This window comes from Sminthopsis crassicaudata, chromosome 4, assembly GCF_048593235.1.
Source record: "Sminthopsis crassicaudata isolate SCR6 chromosome 4, ASM4859323v1, whole genome shotgun sequence".
NCBI classification, from domain to species: Eukaryota; Metazoa; Chordata; class Mammalia; order Dasyuromorphia; family Dasyuridae; genus Sminthopsis; species Sminthopsis crassicaudata.
Genome location: NC_133620.1, coordinates 67,497,997 through 67,523,821, shown reverse-complemented (window position 1 = coordinate 67,523,821; position 25,825 = coordinate 67,497,997). Strand labels below are relative to the sequence as shown.

Here is a 25,825-nt window from a genome sequence, read left to right as displayed (position 1 = left end):
AGCAAATTCAACTTAGTATGTAACATGCATAGGTCCCTCTCCCTCTCCCTGAGTCACTCCTTTTCCCTCCCTCCTGCTAATTTTAAAAAATAATTTAAAATTAGCTCACATTTTCCTGAAAATCCTGCACATTAAGTAGTTCATTCATATCTTACTATTACTTGTTAATTGAAGGACAAAAAGGCTAATTGATAAGCAGAATCAGACTTTGAGTCAAAATCACTTGACTTGGTGTATATAGGATCCTTTCGCCTATTCCACTGAATTTAAAGAAAGCTAGAGGCTTAATGAATACAAATAAGCAAATCTCAAAAACATCTTTATTTGACTCTCCATCTGAATGGTTAAAAATGCTTGAAAAAAATGTTTTTGCAAAAAGTTATTTATTATTTCTTTAACTTATAATTGTGCTATTAATTCCTTTATTAGTATGCTATATAAGAATATTATCTCTTCTAAATATACTCATTTCATTCCACAAAATATTATTTTTAACTGTTTTTATTCTTTTTAAGTCTCCATTTCCCCCAAACTTCTGTTCTCAGCCTAAGACTGTATTCATTCAAGTCCAACTTTACTGAAGAGTCAGTAAGAATAGTACAGACAGAACACTGGACTAGTAGGTACTAAAAGATTTGACTGACAACTGGAATAAGCTTCGAGAAGTAAATAATTTTTTAGGCCTAAATATCATATTTTATAAAATGGAAATAATACCTTTAACAACTTCATAGAAGGTTAAGTTTAAGATTCATGTCAAGTTGCTTTGAAATTGTAAAATATTATTATAAATGGTTGATTCTTATTGTCATTTACTAAGATTAGAGTGTCCAACTACGAGTCTTTAACTTCCCATCTCAGCTTGACTGGTTCTTAGGGTGTTCTACCTCCTTTTTAAAGTTAACCTTCTTAAAGGTTACTATAAACTTTTTTATTGGCATAAAAACTCCTGAGAATAGGGATTATTTTTATTATTTTCACACCATGACTAACTAGCACATAGGAAGCTTATTAATCAAATCCAGCGCTCTGGAATGAACAGGGTGAATGCAGCAGGTCCTTTGCTCTTTTTTAAAAAACTCTTTCTTTCTCTCTCTGAGATATATTTTATCCATTCCTGTTACTTCAAAAATAACTTGATTTGGATGTCTCCTTAATTTAAGTGGAATTACTAATAGTGCTTTAAAGTTAAGTGTACTTCATTTCATTAGATCTTTACAATAATTTGCTAAAGAAAAATTACTGGACCAATTTCAGGAAGCACTGGTAGAAGAGTCTGAATCTCTGATGACTAATAATTTAGTCATAAAATAAATTTAATTAAAATAAAAAAACTTAAAAAAAAAAAAAAAAAGCAAATTATGTTTCCAAATACCTCATTCTAATAACATTATGGCCTATTGCGCTAAACTGTTGAAACACAACAACTACCAAGTGTAGACAAATATGAAAGAAAAGGAAAGTAAATAAATGACTGGGAGTCTTTTTTGAAAATTTGGTACAAATTTCTGACAATACAATAACTATCCATTATATCCAACATATATTACCTTTTAAACTGTAGTGCTTTGTAATCCTTTTGTGTAATTGAACCCCTTTTCCAATTGTTTTAGGAAGTAAAAATACATATGATAACAAAGGAAACTAATTATACAGGATTATAATAATCAAAAATAAAAATAAATTCAAGGATCCCAGGATAAGAATTCCCAGATATTTATTATGTTGTGAAGAAAATGTAAATAGCTAATATAATTAAAGTAATCAGATTGATTTTTTGAGATCTTTTAGTTTTAGAGCTATGATACTAAACTTTAAGACTTGTATTTATTCATGAATCCTTCTGAGTGTGTGCATATTTATCAAAATGAACAAGGTAAGTTACATAACAGAAAGCTTAGGATCAATCTTTGTAGATTAAAAAGATAAATAGCACTTACTGTCCTTTATCATTATATACTGAATAGCCATTTGGCCTTGTTTAATTTTTATATTTTTAAGCCAAGGAAAAGTTTCTTTTTATGAATATAATTTAATATCACTGTAATTAGATAGTAACAACTATCAGATATCAATATCAGATAGCATATTATTGAGGAATCGTACAATCCAGGTAGAATGTTATTTTTTAAAATACAAAGAGATTCCATAGTTGATCAATAATGAGGATGTTCAATATTTCAAATAGTGCTCTAATCTTATTAGCAAAACTGTATTTTGCTTCCTACTGTTCATATAATTATTTTTTTAAAAGAAAAACATTTCTCAAATTAGTGTCACTTGTTTAATTTGTCAAATTCACAACTATCAAAAAACATATTGTATGTGTATGTTTTTCTATCAAAAGAGTAACTGAGGAGTTTCTTTTTAATATTTTCAAAAATACTAAACTCTTTTCCTTTTACAACTATTACCTAGTTTAGGCCAAGTTTCAAGTTATGGGGTTTTTTTGTTTGTTTGTTTTCTGTGAAGAAAACTTTAATATATAAGTTATGTAGTTAATTTGATGATTTTACGTATTTAAAAGGAGGAAACTTTCACAAAATATAAATTCTATATTTAAAAGAAAAAGTTGTTTATCAAGTGAAGTAAATGTGAAATTTTAGTTAAGAATTAAAATTTAAGCATAAGAACTATGAAATATCTTCATTTAAGAATCTGAACTTTTAAATAAATATGGTCTGATGTAGTATGTTATTTAAAATTATTTTGCAATAGGCTACACACATAACAGACACAATTCAAAAACCTAAAAATGAAATGAGTATATTCAGAAGAGAGAGAATATTATAATACAGCCTGTTGTAATTCCTTTATTAGTATTCTGTAAGTTGAAGAAGCAATAAATAACTTACTATAAAATAATTTTTCAAGCATTTTTAACCATTCAATGGATGGATAGTTAATTGAAGATGTTTTTGAGACTTGCTTATTCAGGATTAAGCTTATACCTTTATTTAAATTCAATGGAATAGGCAAAAGAGTCCAATATACAATACAACAAGTCAAGTGATTTGGACTTAAAAGTCTACTTCTGTTTACTTAATTAACCTCTTTGTCCCTCAATTATCAGTAAGATAATTGTGCAGAGTTTTCAGAAAAATTGTAAACCTTAGAAGCACTATATAAAATGTGAGCTAATCTTTTAATTATTCATTTTATAGAATGATCAAAGAAGGAAGATTGTATTAGTTAAAATCCTTCATTTTAAGATGAAGAAACTGAGGTCCAGAGAGATAAATGTTTTGCTTATGACCCCAAAAATACTTAAGTAGCAGAGATAGATCCCAAACCTGGCAGTTCAATGTAATTTTGTTTGCTTCTTGAGCTACATCTTACTTTATTTAGTTGGATATTCAAAAAGAACCCAAAAAACCATAACCAAACAAAAAAACCTACCACCTTACATTAAAAATAAAGGCAGTTTCCTAATCTTTAAAACAAATTCTTAAGTTCCTTTTCAGTCTGAAATCTAAATCCTATTATTTATTCCCATTTCTGTGAAAACTATAAAATTTTCTGTGGATGCCTCCTTGTTGAACCTGATCATCTTGTATTCAGATATTTGAGTAAAGTCTGACAGAGAAATAAATCTTGGCTTCAGTGTCTCTGCACTTTGTTAAAGTCTCTTAAATCACTTCCTCTATTTGAATAATAGGGGAATGTTTAGCCTGTCTGCAGAAACAGTTTACTGGGGTATGGCTGCTGTGCATGTTACAGCTTCTTGGAGTCACAGGTGAGAGGTAGGTGGATCAGGTGCACACCAAAGGTGGAAAACGGCCCTTTAAAAAGCTCAGCAGCCTTCATACCATAGGTCTAGTCTTCCCTGACATGGGAGACACTGGAATAGGCTCTATGAGCAAAATAGAATTGAATTAGCCCCTCAAAAAACATGAGATGTATAAAATCAGAGAAGCCACCCCAAATGTTCACATAAATTATTTGTGTCTGAGCCAGCTCATGTTGGTCTACTAATCAGTTATAGTTGGACCCACTGTAATTTGACTCTAACATATGATGTCATTTTGGTCCTTTCTTCAAGTATGAAGGACAAACAACCAACCAACCAACCAGCGGGGGAAAGTAATTTTTGAATAGCCATATCTTGTCTCTCTGAAGTTATTGATTCATTTTTGTTTTGTATAATGCAGAAAGCACTGAGCTTTACTGATTATTTAAATCTTGTTACATGATCTGTGTAGACAAGTAAAAAGAGCCATATCTGGCTTAAAAGAAACTAAATCATTGAATTGTTAATTGCTTTAAATATTTGTACTTTCTCAAATAGTGACTCTGAAACCTAACAAAATCTTATTTCCATGTTCTACCTCCAAATATATTTCAGGACTTTTTGGAATTCCAGTACTATTTTATTTGTAAAATAAAACAAAAAACTTCATTAATCACAATTGTTGAATGAAATTGCTAATGGTCAGGAATCTGTGCTACTCAGTCAACTAGCCTTTATTTAGAACTTTGCTAAATATCAAATAATCACAGAAAAAAGTGTTTTCCTCAAGAGGATGTCTCTTCTTCCCTCCATCCTAGAAGTAAGGTTAGGTTTTATCAGTCTTAAAAAGCTTTAAGGTCAAGGATGGCATTTTGAGCCACTAACATTTGCAGTCCTTATCCTCTTTTTGTACTGGGCATTATTGACCATCAACTCCAGCGCAATAACAAATAAATATTTATAAGTTGTCCAGAACATGACAGGTGAATGATAGGCACACACAAACTCCAAATAATCCCTAGTTCTCTTCCTAGAGAACTGCTCTTCTTAGGTCAAAAAGTAGTTTCCTTTTCTCAAGTCTCTTCTCTTTTTCAACCAAACTACCCTGTCCAAGTTGTTCAAGTGATTTTCCAAAAGTGCAATTCTGAATTTGTCACTCTCCTACTCAATAAAGAAGATATTTAGCTCCCTATTGCTATTAGGATCAAATACAAATTTCTTGTGTTTCTTTTTTTAAAGTTATTTGTCTTCTAGTATTCCAAAGTTCAATCAGACTGGACATATTGTGGTTCTTTATGTATTATAAATACTCTATCCCCAGTTTCTGTCTTTTTATTTCCTGTGGACAGTACACACTTTTTCTCCTCTTCCACTTCATAAAATCACTTATTTCAAAACTCACCTTAAGCACCACCTTCTCTATGAAGTCTTTCCTGATTTTTGCTTCCCCCTAGCCACTAGCACCTTCTCTGTATTTTATAAATTTTTATTATACATGCTCATTATATCCTCTGATAGACTGTAAGCTTCCTGAGGGTGGAGCTGCTTTCCTTATTGGTTTTTTTGTTTTGTTTTGTTTTGTTTTAATGCCCAGATCATAGCACAGTCAAGTAAGGACCACTTTTTAATTGAATTATTTTTGTAGTACTCAATATACTGAGCGTAATCTTGAATACAAGTATTTGAAGTTCTTATATCTAAGTTATAATGTGCTAAAGAATTATCATACTTGTATCTTATTATTAAGATAGGTAACTGTCTTAATTGAGCTCTTTTCTCTCTTAAACAGTCCAGTGCTTTCTACGCTATTTGTTGTTGTAAATGTGTTTTTTTAAAAAGTGTAAAATATGTGTGTATATACACATAAACACTTATATTTTAAAAATTAAATATTTTAAGTAATTTTAGAAAAAAATTTTTTTTATCATTCACCCCAGATGAAGCTCATTTATATGTATAACAACCCTGTTTAGCAAAAAGCTCTTATACCTCCTGGGGCTAAAATATGATTGTGGTGTGGTGTTTGTATCATGAGGGGCATTTTTAAGGAGATAGCATCTGAGTTAGCCCTTGAAGGGAAAAAAGAGATTCCAAGAGGTGAAAGTTAGGAGGAATACCATTTCAGTCATGAATTTTTCTGGACAGGTAATGTAGGGTCCGTCTTGAAGGAAATTTTTACTGAGTAATTATTTCTTTCTATAATTTAGTATATTTAGTATATAAAATATATTGGTAAAACAAAAGACTAATGTAAAAGAACTGAAGGATACTAAAATTGAGCTTACTATGAACAATTCAATAGTAAACTAGGCTACAATATTTCTAATGAATAAATTCTCTAGAAACAATTAACTGGTGTGTCATACGTTAGTATGACATATAGCATTCAAAAGAAATGTTTAGCATTCATGCTGTTGAAAATATTCTCATTAAAATTGTTGTTACTGATGAGCAGGATTTACTACCAAAAGGTTTGTTGGCTATGAAAAATAACTTTATCTGTCCTGGAGCTGTAGGATTAGAATGTGCCAAACACTGCAATTTTAATTATCAAACTGAGGTAAGCTATACTAGAAATTACCTGTACCTTAAATAGGCTAAATTTATTTCCTTAGCTATTTCATGTGATAAATAAATACAGAGAAGAAAAAGATAGCAAAAACAACAACAAAAAAAATGAATTAAGAAGGTGAGAAGCTAAATGACAGCTTGGGCAGCCAGATAGCACAGAAAGACTCATTTTAATGATTTGAAATCTGTTCTTAGATACTTAGCAGCTGTGTGATCCTAGGCAAGTCACTTAACCCTGTTTGCCTCAATTCCTCACCTATGAAATGAGCTGGAGAAGGAAATAGCAAACCACTCTAGTATTTTTGACAAGAAAATTCCAAATGTGATTGATTACAAACAGTTGGACACAACTCAAATAAATGAACAACAATGAACAACTTTAGACCTTGTGTTAAAGTTAAAGATAGTGTTAAAGGTTTTTTTGTGTTAAAGTTAAAGATAGTGTTAAAGTTTTGTTTAGGATGGAATGCAAACTAAATTTTCAATAAGAATGTGCCAGAGACCAAAAAATAGAAATACAAATTTAAAACCCAATAGGAAAAAGTTTCATTAAAAATACTAACCACTAACCTTGGCCGAGATTTTAATTTAATCAGAAATCTGAGACATCATTACAATTATATGAACACTGGTTAATTTGCTTATTGAATTGCCAGGAACAGAAATACACAGTTTAGCTAAGGAATAGATTACTCTCTAGGGGTTTGCCCATATACTAGAATAAAAAGTTCAAAAGAGCTAAAAGTATGCAATATCATACAGTAAATTCAATAAAAATATTATAAACCATTGAAGAATTAGCCAGGGTTGCTGGTGGGAGTTGTCAATGTCAGAGACAGATGCACTGGACTCTTAGGGGAAAAGTCAAACAGAATCCCAACTCTCTCCTAGGAATGTTTAGAGATGAGCCGAGAAGCAAGGATCTTGGCTCAGCAATTCTGATCTGCAGAATTAGTTCTTTGATTCAAAGAAGATCAGGTTTAATGGCAGAAAAAAAAAATTGAGGATGATTATCAAATTTATAAAAAGAGAGTTCAGATTCCTGCATCAAAAAAAAAAAAAAAAAAAGCACTACATTCATACTTTTTTTTCCCCACTTTATAATTGTTCAGTGTTAACTCATTGGGATTGTATTTGAGTTTCTAGAAAATTATAAGATTTTTGAGTTGACTTCTTTTACAAATATATTTTATATTTCGTGCTTATTTAGATGCATATATTATTTCCTCTCAAAGAACATTTGCTCCTTGAAGACAGACTATTCTGTTTTGACTTTATACTCCTAGCACCTAATAGAGTACATATTAAGTACTTAATAGTGACAGGTTACAGATAAGGAATAGCTGTGAAAAAAAATGCTCACAAAGATCAGGAGAGAGCCAGAATTAGATCCTATGTCTTTAAATATTCAAAGTGGGGGCAGCTGGGTGGTGCAGGGGATAGAATACCAGCCTTGAAGTCAGGAGGACCTGAGTTCAAAACTGATCTCAGTGACAACATGTCCTAGCTGTGTGACCCTGGGCAAGTCACTTAACCCCAATTGCCTCAGCCAAAAAAAAAAAAAAAAAAAAAAATCTCAGTGCTTTTTTCCCCCCATCCAACCATATAAATCCTGTTGAAATTGAATGAATTAGTAACGAAAGAATAACCACAAATAAGAAACTGAAAATTTTCAATTTGCCTTGTTGAAACTCAAGTGGATGTCAACAGCAAACAAGAAACTAAAACATTTAATTAGGCTTCATGTGTAATGAGCTGGTATCAGAAGATATGGATTCAATTTCAATTTCATGTGAATGACCTACAACTTTTCAACTTCTGTTATGACGGAAATAGCAAAACTCAACAGGTAACTGCAGAGTGTTAGGATGACTGTAAGGGAAACAACATTATCAGAGCAACAAGTCTAATTTCTCAACCATGACAATGTTAAAACTCATACATTTCTGACTGAGTAATCTCTTTATCTATTCCTGTCTCACCCTTCTACATAAATGCAAAAACTGAATGAAAGGAATATCCAAAATTACACAGAAAATTAATGACAGGACACTGGATATGAATGAAAAATCCTCAAATTTGGCGTAGTAAAAAGAAACTTCCATAAAAATATGTTGAAAACACGCTAAAAGAACATGTGAACATTTCTTATATTCTGTGTTGTTTTTTTTAAAAGGTATATTCAATCCCAATTTTAATTGTATGTTTTAGATTGGGATTTCAAAATAAAAGTTCTGTAATTTGTTCAAGCCAAGTCAATCTAATAGATATCAAAGTTGCAAATAAACTTCATGTAAAATTTCAAATTCAGAACCACTGGAGTCTAAAAAGAAAAACTTGCAAATACACTAAAATCTTAAGTGATAGATTCAGCCTCTACAAGCCTACCACAAATGAGTATCTCTCTATGGAGAACAAAGGAATTAGATGTTTAACAAAATTGTGGAATATTCATTTACAGAGGATAATGGATACTGAAATAAAACAAATCAATACTTTTTTTAAAAGACAAGGTCAAAAATCATATGAAAAGAATTATATTTAGGCATAATGTAACTGTGACTTTATGTTAATTGATACATATTAATATTATTAATAATTTATTCAAATTAATTAACATTAAGGTAATTCCATATGGCTCCAAAGTAAAAAATAAACATTTTACAGAAATTCTACATGAAAGCAATTTTGATAGAACACATCTATTGCTCCTCCAAACTAATGATTTACTTAATTTACATTACTTAATGATTTAATCTATGCTCAATAAACAAATTAACGAACACTCCTTTCCATAGTCTTACTCTGGTACCTCATTGTAAAGTGGAGACGATTCTTGATTCTCAAGTTCTACTGAACGCCAAGTTTAAGCTCTGGCAGATTCTAAAATTCTGGAGAGATTTCATGTAGTCTTCACAATGGACTGAATGTGTTTTCTATGAATCAGTTCAGATAATTAGGGAGGGAAATATTAGCAATAGTCTGGGCACTTAGTGAGGAATTTTTGTGCTATAGCAATCCATGAAACAAAGAAAAATACAAAATGGTGCTCAGTACTGTGAGACCTCTTCTTCTACAGTGATGGTGGCAGAGTAGATGGAAAGGGAACAGCGAATACTAGAAATCACACAACTTTTAAACTAAAAACTCTGCTGTTATTCTAAATGTGAACTACCTGTCCAATAACCAACCTGTGGACTAGATGGACGCTGAGGTCCCTTCCAACTCTAAAATTCTGTGATTCTGTGTGGACATATTGCAGGAGGAGATGAATCATATCAATCTTGGTATTCTTTCTATAAAAGAAACCAGAAGAAAGAAGGAAGTTGCAGCTAAATGAAAGGATGGGTGACAGGTAATCCTTAGAGAAGCAAAGAAACTCGATAGAGTTAAGTTTTATCATGCAGGCAAAGGCATTAAGAAAAATTATTTCATTGGATATTTGGTCAGCTTTTACTTCAGTAATGATTTAGAAAAAGAGCACTATGAAAATAACTGCAGCTTATTTTATCAATACTGATTAGGATGATAACACTTAGGATGAAAATTTAGAAAAATCCTTTGACAAACTTGATATGACCTTCCAAATAAAATCAACATATATTCTAATACTTGGTAATTTCAATGTAAAGTTTTAGGAAAATATAAGAATATTGAGAAATATGAGAAAATATATTATAAGAAAAAAGCAATCAAAGTACTCATAGACTTACGGATTACACAGAAACCTCATTTTCATATCATGAAAATCTTTTCTTTAAGAAAAGAAGTGGTAGGGTACTAGATACAATGAAGATGAAATAATATTTTTAAAAATTGACCAAAAAATCCTTTTATCTGATAAGGAATTTATCCCTGAAATACCTGTGTTTACAGTCAAATCACTGATTTATTAGAGTTAAATCTGAATCAGAAAAAAAAAAAGTAGTAAGAATAATAGAAATACAGTGTACAAATGACATATTTCAAACTCAAACTATTAAAATCTGCAATTATTGATTGAAAACAGGAAATCAACATCAGAAGTGATACTGTTAGAAGCAAGCTGACTCCAAAAGTCAGGTAACAAAGACATTTTTTTGAGAAAGTCCAGAGGAACTGGATATTTCGGGCCAGAAACAAGCTCCACCCCTCTGATGGAAAGGAGTCCTAGGTACAAGATAAACTTCATGCTGTTAGTTCTTCGCAGTTCTCTCCCCTCAAAGAACAGATTCATTAGTTCCCTTTAGGGTTATTTTTTTACATGCTACTTCTAAGCATGTTCTTCCTCCCTTAACATACATTAACGAGGTTCTAATTCTATTTGGGGAGTGTCAGTTTATATGCTTGAGATTTATTAAAAACAAGGGCAATAAAGAAAAGTCTTTACCCAGTCCTTGAACCTGGTCAATTTAAACCAGTTTCTGGCCTAGACATCTTTATTAAAAGTTTGTAGCCAAGTGAGCCTCTTCTTCTGAAAGCTCACTGGTCAGGGATACTTATTATTTGAGGTTTACAACATGGAAACTCAGCTTTTAAGTCATTCTCTCTCATTGTCTGCTCATGGGTTTCTGAGGAAATTTTAACGGTTCTGTGGAAATTTAACCCTCCTTTGTCTCTCACAATATCATTGTAATTTTATTCATGCAAATCTATCACAACAATAGTCAGTTTACTAAACACTTATTATGTACCAGCATTGTGCTGTGTCAGAGAAACACACATAAAAAAGGAAAAACATGATTCCCTGCCCTCAAGGGGCTTAGATTTTAATGAAGAGATAACATACAAACAAGTATGTATATATGAAATGCATGTAGAGCAAATGAAAATTAATTTCCCAAGTATATGGAGGTTATAGAAGACCAGGAATGGCCTCTTGTAGAAGGGATTCTAAGCAGATTCAGGTGGTTGAGCGTAGAAAGATAAAAGTATTTTTCATGAATGACAAAGGGGACAAAGCCACTGATTGTAAAAAATGAGAAAACCGTAAGATTGAAAAAGACTAAATACCAAACGGAGTATTTTAGATTTGATTCTGGAGACAAAAGACAGATAGTGGAGTTATGGAAAGAGGAGAAGAGAAGTAGGGAGACACAGAAATGGGGGAGGGGAGAGAGAGGGAAGGAGATAGACAGTGAAAGAGATAGAGAGGAGATCTCGAAGGCAGCTGAATTTCGGGGGATGAGGACAGAGTAGAGGCAAAAAGACTAACAAAGTTAATGTTAGTACTTCAGTGTGCGAGATGATGAAGCTCAGCACCAGGGTCGATTTATACTAGAAATGTGGTGAAGGTGGAAATGACAAAACTTAGAAACAGATTTGATCTGTGGAGTGAGCATACAAGGGGACTTAAAGATGACACTGGGGCCGATATGACGGGAAGGATGGTGGGGTCCTTAATAGCACTAGGAAAGTTGGGAAGATGAGTGGATTTGGAAAGGAGGACAATAATCAATTCTGTTTCGAATATATTGAGTTTGAGATAGGGAATACCTAGTTTGAGATGTCCAAAAGGAAGTTTGTGATGTGAAACTGGAATTCAGGAGAGAAACTAGGACCTGGCTCTATAAAACTGAGAATCATCTGCAGTTATAACCCAAAGATTATCAGAGAGAAAGAAAGAGAGAGAGAGAGAGAATGGTTAGGAATAACAAATTTAGAACAAACAAGATGGGAAGACAACAGAGAGAACAATGATATGAAAACCTAGAGGTATGGCCAGGAGATTTATCAATATTATTAAACACTGCAGAGAGATAAAGATGAGGTTTAAGAACAACTCAATAAATTTGACCATTAAAAGATCACTAGTGACTTTGTAGAAAGTAATTCAGTAGAATGAAGAGGCTGAAAGTCAGATTACAAAGGATTTAGAAGAGAGTGAGAGTTAAGAAATGGAGCCACTAGTATAAGCAGTGTTTTTAAAGGAGTTTCACTAAAGAAGGGAGGAAAAAATATGGGAGTTAGCAGGGATAGTTGGATCAAGTGCAAGTTTTTTTTAAAGGATGGTTAAGTGTAAAGTTCTGTTCTCTCTCAACTGTAATCCTTCTCTGGGAGGAGATTTCTTTTCTGTAAATCCTTTTCTCTGTGAGCAGGTTTCTTGGGAGGCTTCTGGAGCCTCTAGCCAGAGTGAAGGTAGAATCTCGAATCCTCTTCTTCCTGAATCCTGGCTCTGAATCTCCTCGAGCTTCCCTGAAGTTCTCCTGGGAAGTCTTGTCCTTAACCCAATCCAGACTGACTTCCTTCCAGACTTGCCTTCTCTTTTATCCTCCCAGAGAATGGGCTTGTGGGTACTCCCAGAGGCTTGTGGGAACTACTTACAACCAATGAACTTGACCCTTTTAAAAGTGTGTAAACTCCTTTTCAGAACTCCTTTTAAAGGTGTGAACTAAAGATGTGAACCCTGAGCTAGAGAATTGTTAAGCACCGACTTAGCACCTAGTAAGAACCTAACAGGTAAGGTTGTAGATAGCCAGCAGATAGGGTCAAGGAGTGCAGAGACTTATTTTTTCAGTTCCAAATTTTCTCCTGCTCTTTACTCCAGATTGAAAAATCAACAAGTGGAGATACAGGGTACCACCAGCTAGAGAAGAAATGATGATACCAGAGATAGAGTGGTTTGCTTTAGCAAGAAAGGCCAGACATTCAGAAGAAATCAGATGAAAGAGATAGTGAAGATAGTGAAGGGAGTCATCTGACTGAAGTAAAGTGGATTAGAGGAAAGATCTTTGAACGAATGGCCTAAATTTGGTTAGTGAAAAATAAGGAAGAGGGAGGAAGCAGCCATAGTGGCTCTTTGAGAAAAGTACTGTGTCAGGATTAAGGAGATATTAAAGGGATTGGAATCATCATTGTAATGAGTAGAGAAGAAAACTGATTAAAGAGCTGTAAAACTTGATGGAGCCATTAAGGTCAATTTAAAATGATGTAATTATATTTTCAATCAAAGCAATCTATGGGACATACTGCTAAATTACAGTTACCTATACTGTAGAAGAACTATTTATTCCTCAAGTCCTTTGGAAACATAACCTAATTTTCAATGAAATCAGTCCTGAAATGGCTCATATTCTATCTCATTAAGCTACTTTTCAATAGCTGTTTTTTCATTGTTTTAGATATTCAACCTAATGGCTACCATTGTAAATCTGTTCGTGACTTCTCATCCTCTTGAACTCTTGTCCATGTCTTCCCTTAAATGTTTTTATAGGAGGTTGGCACATCAGGCTAGGGGACTTTTTGTGTCTTGTTCATGGTTAAAGAAGTAGGCCAGATGGTACCTTCCAACTCTAATATTCTCTAATTCTAATAGTTTAATTTTTTCATATTTATCTCATGATTCGGAATTTAAAAGGACCTTAGATGACATCTTATCTAATTTTAACTAGGAAATAAATTCAATGAAGTTACAAACTTAATTAAAGCAAAATATGATTCATAAATGAGCAAAAACTAATATTGAGCACAAATAAAAACATTTTTGGAGATTTTTTATGACTATTGTTAAGAATAAGTTGAAATTATTTTAAATGCTTCTTGAATATCTGAGCTACTCTGCAACAAATGAAAATATTTGAGACTTCCTTTAAAAATCCTGGGAACAGAGCAATGGTAAATTTTTTTTCATCCCAAGAACCAACCAAATAACAAGGAATTTAAAACTACAAAATTCATATTACAATATTAGGAAATAAGAACCACAGATAGCTAAGAGCTACTAAAGGCTTATGGACAGCAACACATACAAAATTCTCTAGAAGTCATCAAAAAAAAAAAAAAAACAAAACCAAAACAAACCAACCCAAATTTACACAATAAAAACTTTGGATAAATTAGTGTATACTTACAAAAACAGTCTCTATCCTTAAAATCTAATGAAGGAGATTTTATAAGCCACATGGAGGATTTAATTCTGGAAATAATAGACTTGAGGCACTTTCCCCAATCTGATCCATTCTCCCCTAAGTTGTCAAAATGATTTTCCTAAAGTAAGAGTTTAATCATGATACTCTCCCTACTCAGTAAACTCCAGTAGCTCCCTATTACCTCCAGAATTAAAATCCTCCCATGTGGTCTTTAAATTTCTACAAAACCTAGCCCCTTCCTACCTTTCCTATCTACTTTTAACTCTTTATTTTTCATGTCCTCCACAATGCAGTGACATTGTTGGTATTCTTGATTTTCTCACCAGACACTATATCGCCATTATTATGCCTGGAATACTCTTCCCTTCCTACCTCTGAGTTTTAGAATTCCTTGAGACTCACCTTAAATTTCACCTGCAGTGGAAGGCGCTCCCTTTTAAAATTAGCTTTCATCTACTTTCTATATTTTGAAAGTACATGGTTATTTGCATGTTGTCTTCCCTATTAGAATGTGAACTTTTTGAGGACTAGAACAATCTTTTTGGCTTTTTTTTTTTTTTTTTTTTGTATTGCTAGCACTGGCACTAGCCTGCCACACAGCAACTTAATATATGCTTATGGATAGATTTCTACATTCAACAGCCTTTCTACATAGATAGAAACATCTCTGATTAGGAACCTTCATTGGTGATAAAAATGGTGTTAATGATTAAAAAAGCAGATGAATTTTGATTTTTAATTTGAATATATTTTGTATTTTCTGAATTTGGTGATGGACTGACATTCCAAAAAAATTGGTTCATTAAGCCAGGACCATATCACCTCTCCCCTGGACTACTGTGCCAACTTTTTCACTGGTCTTCCTTTCCAAAGTTTCACCCTGCTCCAATCCATCCACTCAAATGTGGTTGAATTTATCTTATCTAAAGTGCCAAGTCTGATCAGATCAATTCCCCTCAACCTATCCAATAATCTCTAATAGCTGCCTCATATCTGTAGGATCATATATGAATTCTTCCATTTGACATTTATAGCTCTTCAAAACCTGGCTCAATTTCATTCCCCATAATTCCCCTTTACACACAATTAAGTCCAACCAAGCAGTCCAGCATTTCATCTCTCACAACTATGTCTTTAGAGAAGAAGTCCTGATCCCCAACCTGACCCTGAACATCTAGAAAACACTCCCTTTTCAACATTGTCTCTAGGAATCCCTCATCATCAAGACTCAGATCAAACACCACATTGCGCATTAGAGCTCTCATGGTCCTGCAGTCCTTAAGACTAGGCGTGGCGTGGTTATTTTGTACCCCCTCTCTGCCAATCAAGTTCAAGTTCTTTGAAGATAAGAACTCTTGCTTTTGCCTCTGAATCTGCAATACTTAGGTATTGCTAAGTTGGCAATTGATGCTTCTTGATCTTGATATTGCTGAAGAGTATATAATACAGCTCTTATATCTTCTACTGTACAATCCTTCAATTCAATTTCATTTCCATAATTTCTGCCGTTTTTTTGCATAATTGGCATATAGTAATCTTTTTTTCACACTCTTCAGTTGGCATCCTCTTCTTCCTATCCAACCCTGAAAGACTCATGTTTAAGTCTTACTGTCTCTAAATGGAGCCTTTTTCAACTTCTCTTACCCATAATGAGTACTTCTTATTCTCCTCTCAAACAGCAATTTGCACAGACTTAAATCTGTTTATTTTCTTATTTTATATGTGGAATCTGTTTTGCTTCCCAAAACATACAGCAAACCCTTTAGTAAAACTATTGTATATCTTAAACTTTTTCTCTATTCTACATATAAGAGGTCCTAAATCACCACTTATCGATTGATTAAAAAGAATATTCTTGCAACTGCTGTTCATTTTACCCTTTTCTAGTTTCTTTTCCAGCCCTTTCTTTCACTTTTGATCACTTATTTCAGAAGTCAGAGATACCTCAAACAACCCTCTGACACCTTCAATCTTTTTCTGAGTTTCCTTTTCTGTCTTAAGAAACAGATGTTATGCCACAATCTTGAAAAACCAATAATGGATTTTTATGGTCATGTACACAAACTAAATTAGAATCATTGACTATAAAGATGTAAAGGAATATATATATATAACCTAACACAATGACTTAATAATAGCAAAAATGCATGCAGTGATTTAAGATTTTGTAAACATGTAGGAATATTATCTCATTTAACTCACAATTTATTATCTCTAACATATAGTAAAAGAAATGGAAGGCTCAGGGAGGTCAACTGGCTTCCTATAGTAAGAAACAGAAACTGAATACAGATTTTTGCTAACTTTCAGCATAAAAGATTTTGTATTATACCATTCTTTGTATTTGTGCTCAATAAATGTTTAGTCATAATTTTGGAGCTAAAAGAGGTTTTAGACATTATTTAATGTAATCTACTTATTTTACTGATGAAATTGAGGTATAGGGATGATATGGCTTGCTTAAAACCATAAAAACATGGAAATGGTAGAATGGTGGCTAGAGCCCAGATGTTAACTTTCTGGCTAGCAATCTACTATAAAACAAGATGTATTAATAAAAATAAAACCATTTATATTATATAAAAGGGATAAATAAATTTATTCCATGTTCCTTATAACCTTTTCCCCCACAATCTTATATTTTGTTTATAATTATCCCTCAGATTTAAAAGAGCACAAGATTCACACAGCAATGGACAACCTTAATGACAAGTTTATATAGAGGGCTATAAAATGTGATGACCTTCTGCTTTCTCTCTTTCCATCTGGACAGACAACCTCAGTAGAATCCCAGAATAAGATCATAAAGAAACATAATATAGAACTTCCAGTTCTTCACAGTGATGGTTTGAGTTAGGGAGGGGAAATACTGGTTATAATCACAGGCTTTTTAAAATGTGTATGTTGCTATGGCAATTTACAAAGCATGAAGCATTTTTCATTTGTCATATAAAATTCAATGTAGAGGAAAAGAATCATAAAATAGAAACCATGTTAATACAGTGTGTTCCATAACAATGATTTTTAACCTTTATAACCAAACATTTTTAAACTACAGGACCTTTCAAAGACTGTCAGCAAGCCAAAGAAGCCGGTCATTCTGTTAGTGGTATTTATATGATCAAACCTGAAAACAGCAATGGGCCGATGCAGCTATGGTGTGAGAACAGTCTGGATCCTGGGGGCTGGACTGTTATTCAAAAAAGGACAGATGGGTCAGTCAACTTCTTCAGAAATTGGGAAAATTATAAGGTAAATAAGAATACGCAAAGTTTGGGGAAGTCAGGAAGCATAGTTTTTGTAATAATGATTTGTATCACAATCAAAAAGCATATTTTTAAAATGCTATTTCCTACATTTTACTTAATACAACACTGACATTTGTCAAATTTATCAAAATCATAAATTCATTCACTGCATCAGTTTTTAATAAAATTAAATTATAATTGAGAAAAAACTAAAATATCTGAGAAGCTCTTATCTCTAAAGAGATGAAACATATGGCATCTCATCATAATCCTTGTGTCTTCACATAGGAACAGAGTAATAACATATATGAATTCTAGAAAGGTTAAGTACTAGAATATATTATCTAATACTCTGGCATTGTTCCATTGTATTCTAAGGAAAAAATTAACAAAAACCCTATCAAAAATTCCAAAATTATATCCTGTTTTAAAACTACTTAATTTTAAAGAAATATAATCTCCTCTAAACCTGAGAACAAAATAAGTGAAAGTATTTTAGCTGATATTTCCATTAATATAAAATAAAATGTTTAGTTCTAATTTTACTTATTTGTTTTTAAAAGTGGATTATTTTAAAAATATGTAGAGATTTCAAGTCACGAAAAAAAAATTTCCATGAAAGAGATTTTGTACATTATCACAAATAATAAGGAACTATAGCAAATAAGCAGGAAATAATTTACAAATAGAACTCTTTTGAAGATTTTTAATTTAAAATATTAAGAGTCGAGTTGTCAAGTCCTACAAACTAGCTACGTACTCTACAAAGATACAATAATGCAGGTCAACACCTTGTTTATATAGGAATATAATTTGATTTACTTTGCAATTATGATAACAGAAAAAAAGACTGTCATTTAATTCTTTTATATTAATATATTCCCTAATGTTTAGAAATGACAAATATATACAAACTTAAACACACATTTATATTATGCTAAATATCCTGGTTAAAGTTAAATGTTAAAAAATTTAAGTAATTCCAATTTAAGGAAACTAAAGTTAGACATGATTAAGCAAAACAAGAATTTATTCTAGCCAGAAGATAACAATGTACCAAGCTAAATACATAGTACGTCAAATTTTTGTTATTAGGTCCCATACCATGATCTAGAGAAGCAAATGTTTTCATTTTAGAGGAATGAGGGTGAATGCACCAATTAATTTTTCTTAGCAGTCTAATAATACTTCATAAATTAAAAAACATAGCCATATTGCTGTAATCCCTTCCTTGTCCACATTTTCCAATACTACTTTCTTTTCTTCCCTCGCCTTCTCAAATTCAGTTATAAGTATACTGGTATAGGGAGTATTTATGTAGTTATATTCAAGGAAACTTGAAATTTTGAAAAATGTATGTCTACCCATAATAAATAAATAAATGAATATGCATTATTTACTAACAGAAAGGATTTGGAAACATTGATGGTGAATACTGGCTGGGCCTGGAAAATATCTATCTCCTCACTAATCAAGATAATTATAGGCTGTTAATTGAATTAGAAGATTGGAGTGATAAGAAAGTCTATGCAGAATATAGTAGCTTTCGCCTGGAGCCTGAAAACGAATTCTACAGATTACGTCTGGGAACTTATCAGGGAAATGCAGGGGATTCCATGATGTGGCACAATGGGAAGCAGTTCACTACACTGGACAGGGACAAAGATATGTACACAGGTAAGTAGTTTTATTTCATGAGGCACATACAAAACAATTTGTAATATAGAAAGTAGTATCATCATTCTCTTCTGGTATCACATTGGAACCTTACTTTGAAAGCACTGGCTATGGCACAGAATTCAGTAGAACATCAGGCCATCCTAATCTCTCAAGAATTTGAGTTTAGTTAATGAGACTGTCATCTCAAAGGCAGTCCTAAGTTATGAGTTCTAAGAGCAAGATTTCATTGGCTAATTCAGAGAAGCAAGCAGGATCTCTTTTTCCACAGAAAAGGACAATCCCAAGGCACTCATTTAACAAATGAATATATGTAGATTATATATACAACCATGTGTGCTCTTAATTCTAATTCTTGAGACATAGGTGATTTCAGATATCCAAAAGCTTGTATGTATTAAAGCAGATCTATTGTGCATATATAGAGTCATAGCTTTAAAAACACAAAGTTTTAGCTACTTTTCCACAAAAAGCAACAGAGTCAAAATGAATTATTTCTCAAAGTCAAATTAAATAACTTCTGCTGGTGTTTCTCTATCCTTATTTAGTCTCTGGGAATGTAGCATTTTTTGCTTCTTTCCACGAAAGAAGCAAAAGCAGGCTTTTTACTTTATTTCCTTTAATCCTCTAGAAATAGCACTGCTTTTGCTGACTAGAAGAAGTCATCTATTTAAGTTTAGGTAATATAGTAGTAACAGGTAAGAATAAACTGAAACCAGAGCTAGAGGTAGTTATCTTTTTACTTTACATGACTTCAAGAAAGAAAAATAGTTTTAAAACAGCAAATGGCATTAGGAGAAATAGCATAATAACATAGGCGAAAGGCAATTTATTTCTTACTGAAATAAATGAAATCAGAAGATTAAAGAGTGAGGTTAAATGTTTCCAAGATGTTTTTAAAATGCTGTTTAAGGACAAAACTTTCATTCTAACATGTTCCTTATTTTTTACTTCAAGGAAACTGTGCTCACTTTCACAAAGGAGGCTGGTGGTACAATGCGTGTGCACATTCTAACCTGAATGGAGTATGGTATAGAGGTGGACATTACCGAAGCAAACACCAAGATGGGATTTTTTGGGCCGAGTATCGAGGAGGTTCATACTCTTTGAGAGCAGTTCAAATGATGATCAGACCAATTGAATGAAGAGGAAATTTTCCATTTGATGAATACAAAATTTTAATGCTCTACTTCCCAAAATTTTAAATGTTAAGTGTACATTTTCATTTTGCACAATTTACACCTGTAAATGCAGGACTACAATTTTTTGTAACTATTTTTACTGTGATATTAAAAAAATACAGCTTTTTAATGAATTAACAGGGCTTAAAATATATGTGTGTGTGTGTATGTATGTGTGTATGTATTGCAAGCTGTTACTTCTCAAGTCTGTTACTTAAAAGAGTTCTTCAAAGTACAAAAGTTGTTTTCTAAAATGTAAATATTTGCTATATCTTAAAACAAATTGTTTTATTTTAAAGCAAAACTGAATACATGTTTAGCTATTTAACAGCTTATTTAAAATCTTCATAAGATTATTAACTTCCAGTGGGAAAAATTGTTAATTTTTCTGTGAACTGATGAGTTTGACTCCTAAAAGTATAGACAGGAAATTGGAAAGAAACTCTAGTTTTGCCAGTAGAAATATATTTTCCACCAAATAAAGTACAAAGGTTATTTCAAACTGAAGTTGTGCCTTTTGTATGACAAGACTAAATAAATTCCTAACTAGACAAATTATATCTCCTTTCCCTATAGCACAATTAAATGCCTATTTTTCTAGTAAATGACATTCTGAAAGAATACCTTAATATTTTTATTGGTAGCATATTTTAGGAAAAGCAATTACAAACTGAAAAGCACATTTCCAAAATGCAAATGGAATGGTAAGGGATCTATAAATGATTCCAGGTCAGTTAAAAAGACTTTGGATTATATAGTCTCAAAAAATCCAACTCAAACCAAATCAAACCATCAGACTTGGGGATGGGGAGGAAACTTAAGAATGAGGATTTAATGACAATCCTTTTATAGATCTGTAGAGAAAGTGTCTTTATTCTTGTCTTGAAGAATATAGAACTCTAAGTAATGGATGGGTAGAAATGGGTAGTCATTCATTCTGGAAACATAGAGAAAAAAAAATCCAATCACTTTGCCACATGACAACTTTTCAAGTACTTGAAGAGAATCAACATGTTTCTCTTAAAGTTTTCTTTATGAAACAACACCAAACTATTGTTATCTTGGTTGCTCTCTTCTTCATGTTCTTTGTAAAAAATCATTCTTAAAATGGGGCATTTTGATAGAAGCAAGAAGAGGGATTGAGTGTGATTTCATGATTCCCTGAATGAAGAAATTTCTTCTATCAATGCAGATCAATACTTCTCTGCAATTTACAGTTATTTACAGAGTTCCTTCAAGTACCAGAAAATCAAGGATTTTGTCCAGGGTTGCCCAACCAGCATGTGCTAGGTACATAATGTAAAGCCAGGTCTTCCTATGTTGGTCTCTCTACACTATGCTGTACCCCAAAATCAGTCCAGTACCCTCCGATGTGTCCTGACCAGGGAAGAGAGGGACTATCCCCATCTCTTCATTTCCCAAGTTTCTTAATGAACGCCAAGATCAGATTAATTTTTTGGGCAGTGTACCAGCTGATTCACAGGGAGCTTGCATGTCCCTAAAACCTTCAAATTTTTTTAGATATATATTGCTGCTTAAATTTGCTTCCTTTCTATTAAATATCTTTTTTTTTTTTTTTTTTTTTTTTTGGTTTGGGCCCAAAGTCTGCATGAGTGATTTTGGGTCATGACTCTGTAATCTAATGAGTTAATGATTTCTACTTACTCTGGGTTACCTCAAAACTTGATAAATGGGCCATCTAAGTCTTTTCCGAGCAGCTCAGTAGGAAGCACCATGGCTCTGCAGTCATGGGCCTGGGCTGAAATTTTGTCTCCGACTATATAGTTTGTGACCCCTCCTCACCTTAAGCAGGTCCCCTTCTCCTTTTGGACTCCTTTATGAGCTGGACACAATTCCCTCAAGGTCTGTCTCTTCTAGTTCCTAATCTCTGATCTTATGCTCTATAACAGATGACCGTGTCACATAGCAATCAAATTACTATGCTTTAACTGTTGCTTTAACAACAAACAGATTTAGAGGAACTAGAAGAACTAGAACCCTAAGGGAAATAATGAAGAAAAATGTAGGAGAGAAGGAAGAATAGCCTGTCTAGATCTCAAAGCATTTAGCATCAAAAGTATTTGGCACAAGTTATAAAACAAAAAATGTAGGTCACTGGAATAGACTAGATAAGGCAGAATCAAAAATGAGTGATAATAACTATTCTATAAAAATAAAATGCTCTGAGGTTTTATATCATATTCAAAAAGATGACCAAAGATGAAAGAAGATGTTAAGGTTGACAGGACTGTGAAAAAAAATAAACCAATTTATGAATTGGTCCAGAAAGACACATGGTGTTTCCTGAGTCTGAGAAGTAAGTGCTCTGCATACTTGTTAGTCTGTGTAGTAGATTAAGATTTTACTGAAAATCCTTTCATGAAACAAAGAATAATATTTAATGAGAGAATGTGACTACAGAATAAAATGTTCTTTTGGATTATCATTCATTAATTCATTTTTCTTTAATAGCTTGACTGCACTCTTATACTTAATCAACAAATAACTACACATATCTTGTGATAAAGCTTTGCTAAAATAAGACTTTAACAGTCAGATATGTACTCTATAAAAAAATAAAAACAAAAAAACAACAATAAAAATAAAACCTGCATATTTTGGCAATGGGGCAGATTAAAATATTCACTCTTATTAGTATCTTTTAGTAGTATGTGCCTTACGCTTATTCCCACTTAAGCTTTCTCTAATCAAATAAGACATCTTTAAATGGTTTGTGTTGAATGTAGTATGTGTTGAATACTTGGGAAACCATTTAAAGATGTCTTATTTGATTAGAGAAAGCTTAAGTGGGAATAAGCGTAAGGCACATACTACTAAAAGATACTAATAAGAGTGAATATTTTAATTGCTTAATGTTCATAGTACTATAGAAAGAAAGCTGAAAAGATCTTAAAAATCAAATAATCTCCTCATCTTACAGAGAGGCCCAAAAAGGATGCAACTTGCCCCAGTTTACAAAAATAATATAATTTTACATTACATCATATAAGATACTTCCCCTTCTTGACCTGACCTAAATTTATTGGCAAGTATGGTCTTAAATGGAAACAATACAAAGGAACCTGCTTTTAGGAAAGTAGGGAGAAAAAAAGGGGTAGAAGAAAAAAAAAAAATGAAGAGGAAAAAGAGAAAATAAAACAATAGGAAATAGGAAAGAATTTAGTTAGCATTAAAAGATTATGTATTTCTGCCCCCCCCATTCAATCAATTAACCAAAAAAAAAGATCTTTCAAAATAAAAAAATTCTTTTATTATAAAACTTACTATGAAAAAGATTTTGGTGAAAACTTTGAAAACAAATATAAATTTATAATGGAATAACCCTTTTAACCTATCATTATATCCAGTTGTTACAAAATTACAAAATTCAACTCCCTTTCTTCCACCCCAGATGCAATCAGCTGCTATGCATGTTTCTAACTCCACACTTCTGACTTCTGATCCTTTTTTATTCAGACAGCTACTATCACCCAGAGGCAGTACTTCTGCATGAACTAGTACAATACCCATCTAACTAATCTACTGCTTCCAGTTTTTCTCTACTTTAGTTCATTTCCCACATAATTGTCAAAGTCTGATCTTTGTCACCTCTACTCAATAAAGTCCAATGGATTACCTAGTAACTCTAGGATAAGATGCTATTTCACTTCATTAACTTGTATCCTTGTATAAGTTTTACATGGCAATATATTAGTACAGTCATACGTGTGTGTATATATATATATATAATTTAAAAATGAGAAAATGTACACAATATCGAGGGGGGGTATGTGGTCAAACTTATGTTTTTAGTAACAAAGCCCATACCATTCCATTTAAGTATAGGATGATTAAAATTTTTGTTAGTTTAATGAATATCTATATTAACAATGAGATAAAATAAGTGGTGAATTTAAATGAGACACATGGGTTAATTAACTATTGAAAACTTACATCTAAATATTTCAATAATACTAGTGGATTGAGAATAAATTTGGTGACAAATGCAAAAAAACAACAAACCCATATATGCCTTAGATTTAGTTTTACTGAGTAAATATTACCAACTTCACAATGCTAAAGCTTGATATAACTTTTAAGGTACTTGTTACTGACTTTTAGTATTATTTTCACTACTATTGTCAAAATATAACATCCAAAAATTAAGTAGAGCTTGGTTTCACAAAAATTTTTCATTATAAAGCCTCAACAAAAGATACATTTTCTTTTACTGAAAATCAGAACTGAATTTGTGATTGCTCTACCTATACTCCTGATACCAATCATGTAACATAAAGGAGTGACTCACTCAAATGTCTCAGTGCCCCAGATAACTGTTTACTACTGAGGCTGGCTGTCTATGTAAGAACATTTTGGTCTCCTAGGCTAATGAAATCACAATTGTAGACAAAAAACAAAACCCAATATAGATGGGTAAATACATAGAAGATATGGAAAAAAATAGTTCAATAATGTCTGAAAAAGTCAATCTACAAAATAATTATAAATATACTATAACAAATACTATTCTATGACCTGGACATTTATATGCACCTGAAAAAATAAATCATTTATCTCTTTCTTAACACTAAAAAAAGGACCACCATATTCTACAGATTTATACTCTGGATTTTTTTTTTTTTTTTTTTTTTGGTTTTGTTTAGGCAATTGGGGTTAAGTGACTTGCCCAAGGTCACACAGCTAGTATGTATATTAAGTGTCTAAGGCCATTTTCCACTGCACTATCTAGCTGCCCCAATATTCTGTCTTTTTTAGGAGCTTCTTTAAATTTTCTTTTCCCTGAGATTGTAACTCTGCTAGCACTGCCATGAAAAAACACAAAAAAGTTGAAAAATAAATCCATATTCTTTATCTTCACCAGTTGTACAGAATATACTAAAGATTTTTATAAAGCCATCTGATGAGAAATTGTGAAAAATATACTCAAATGAGAAACTTCAATTTAAAAGTAAAAAAAGTAAAATATTCATATTTTGTATAGCTGCTTGGTGATATTGCTGGAAACAAATGAAATAGAATATGTACTTAAGTATTTTAGTATTAGATAAAGGGCATCTTTTTGTTATTTTTGTTTAAAAAAATTTTTTTTCAACTTGCTTAAATCCTTATCAAGTGGAAAAATGACTAAAAGCCAATTACTTTAGGGGAAATTAAAGAAACTGAAACTAGAATTAAATTATTCAAATACTGCTAAATTGCCTCACTCTTTTTACTATACATCAAAGTTTTAAAGGAATACAAAATTTTAAAAAAGTTTAAAAAATTACAAACATATAGAAAGGAATGAACAAAAATTCAAATCCCAAACCTACCCCCAACCCAAAAAGAAATGAAGTCATGGAAAATAGGGATGTAATTTCTGGCTTTAAAAAAAAAAAAAAAAAAAAAAAAGTAGGGGTAGTTGCCAGTTAGTTACACAGCTCATTTCTCAGAGTCCAACATAGAATGACTTAAAATGTTTTTTTTATTGCTGTGGTAGAAGACATATAAAGCATATAATCCCAGCAAAGAAAGGGATAATGATTCACCTACAAAACAAAGTAAAAAAAG

At 32.2% G+C, this 25,825-nt stretch overlaps 2 protein-coding genes across 6 annotated transcripts in view; one reads left to right on the top strand and one right to left on the bottom strand.

The window, feature by feature from the left end:
* The window catches only part of ANGPTL1 (angiopoietin like 1), a 29,746-nt gene extending 8,990 nt beyond the window's left edge, over nt 1-20,756 (top strand). The window contains exons 3-5 of the mRNA XM_074308481.1: nt 17,207-17,400; nt 18,803-19,073; nt 20,031-20,756. Of these exons, the coding sequence (XP_074164582.1) occupies nt 17,207-17,400; nt 18,803-19,073; nt 20,031-20,218 (653 nt within the window). The 3' untranslated portion in view covers nt 20,219-20,756. The remainder of the gene's footprint in view (nt 1-17,206; nt 17,401-18,802; nt 19,074-20,030) is intronic.
* RALGPS2 (Ral GEF with PH domain and SH3 binding motif 2) overlaps nt 1-25,825 on the bottom strand; it is a 219,737-nt gene that overhangs the window by 51,585 nt on the left and 142,327 nt on the right. The gene's annotated exons all lie outside the window — the stretch shown is intronic.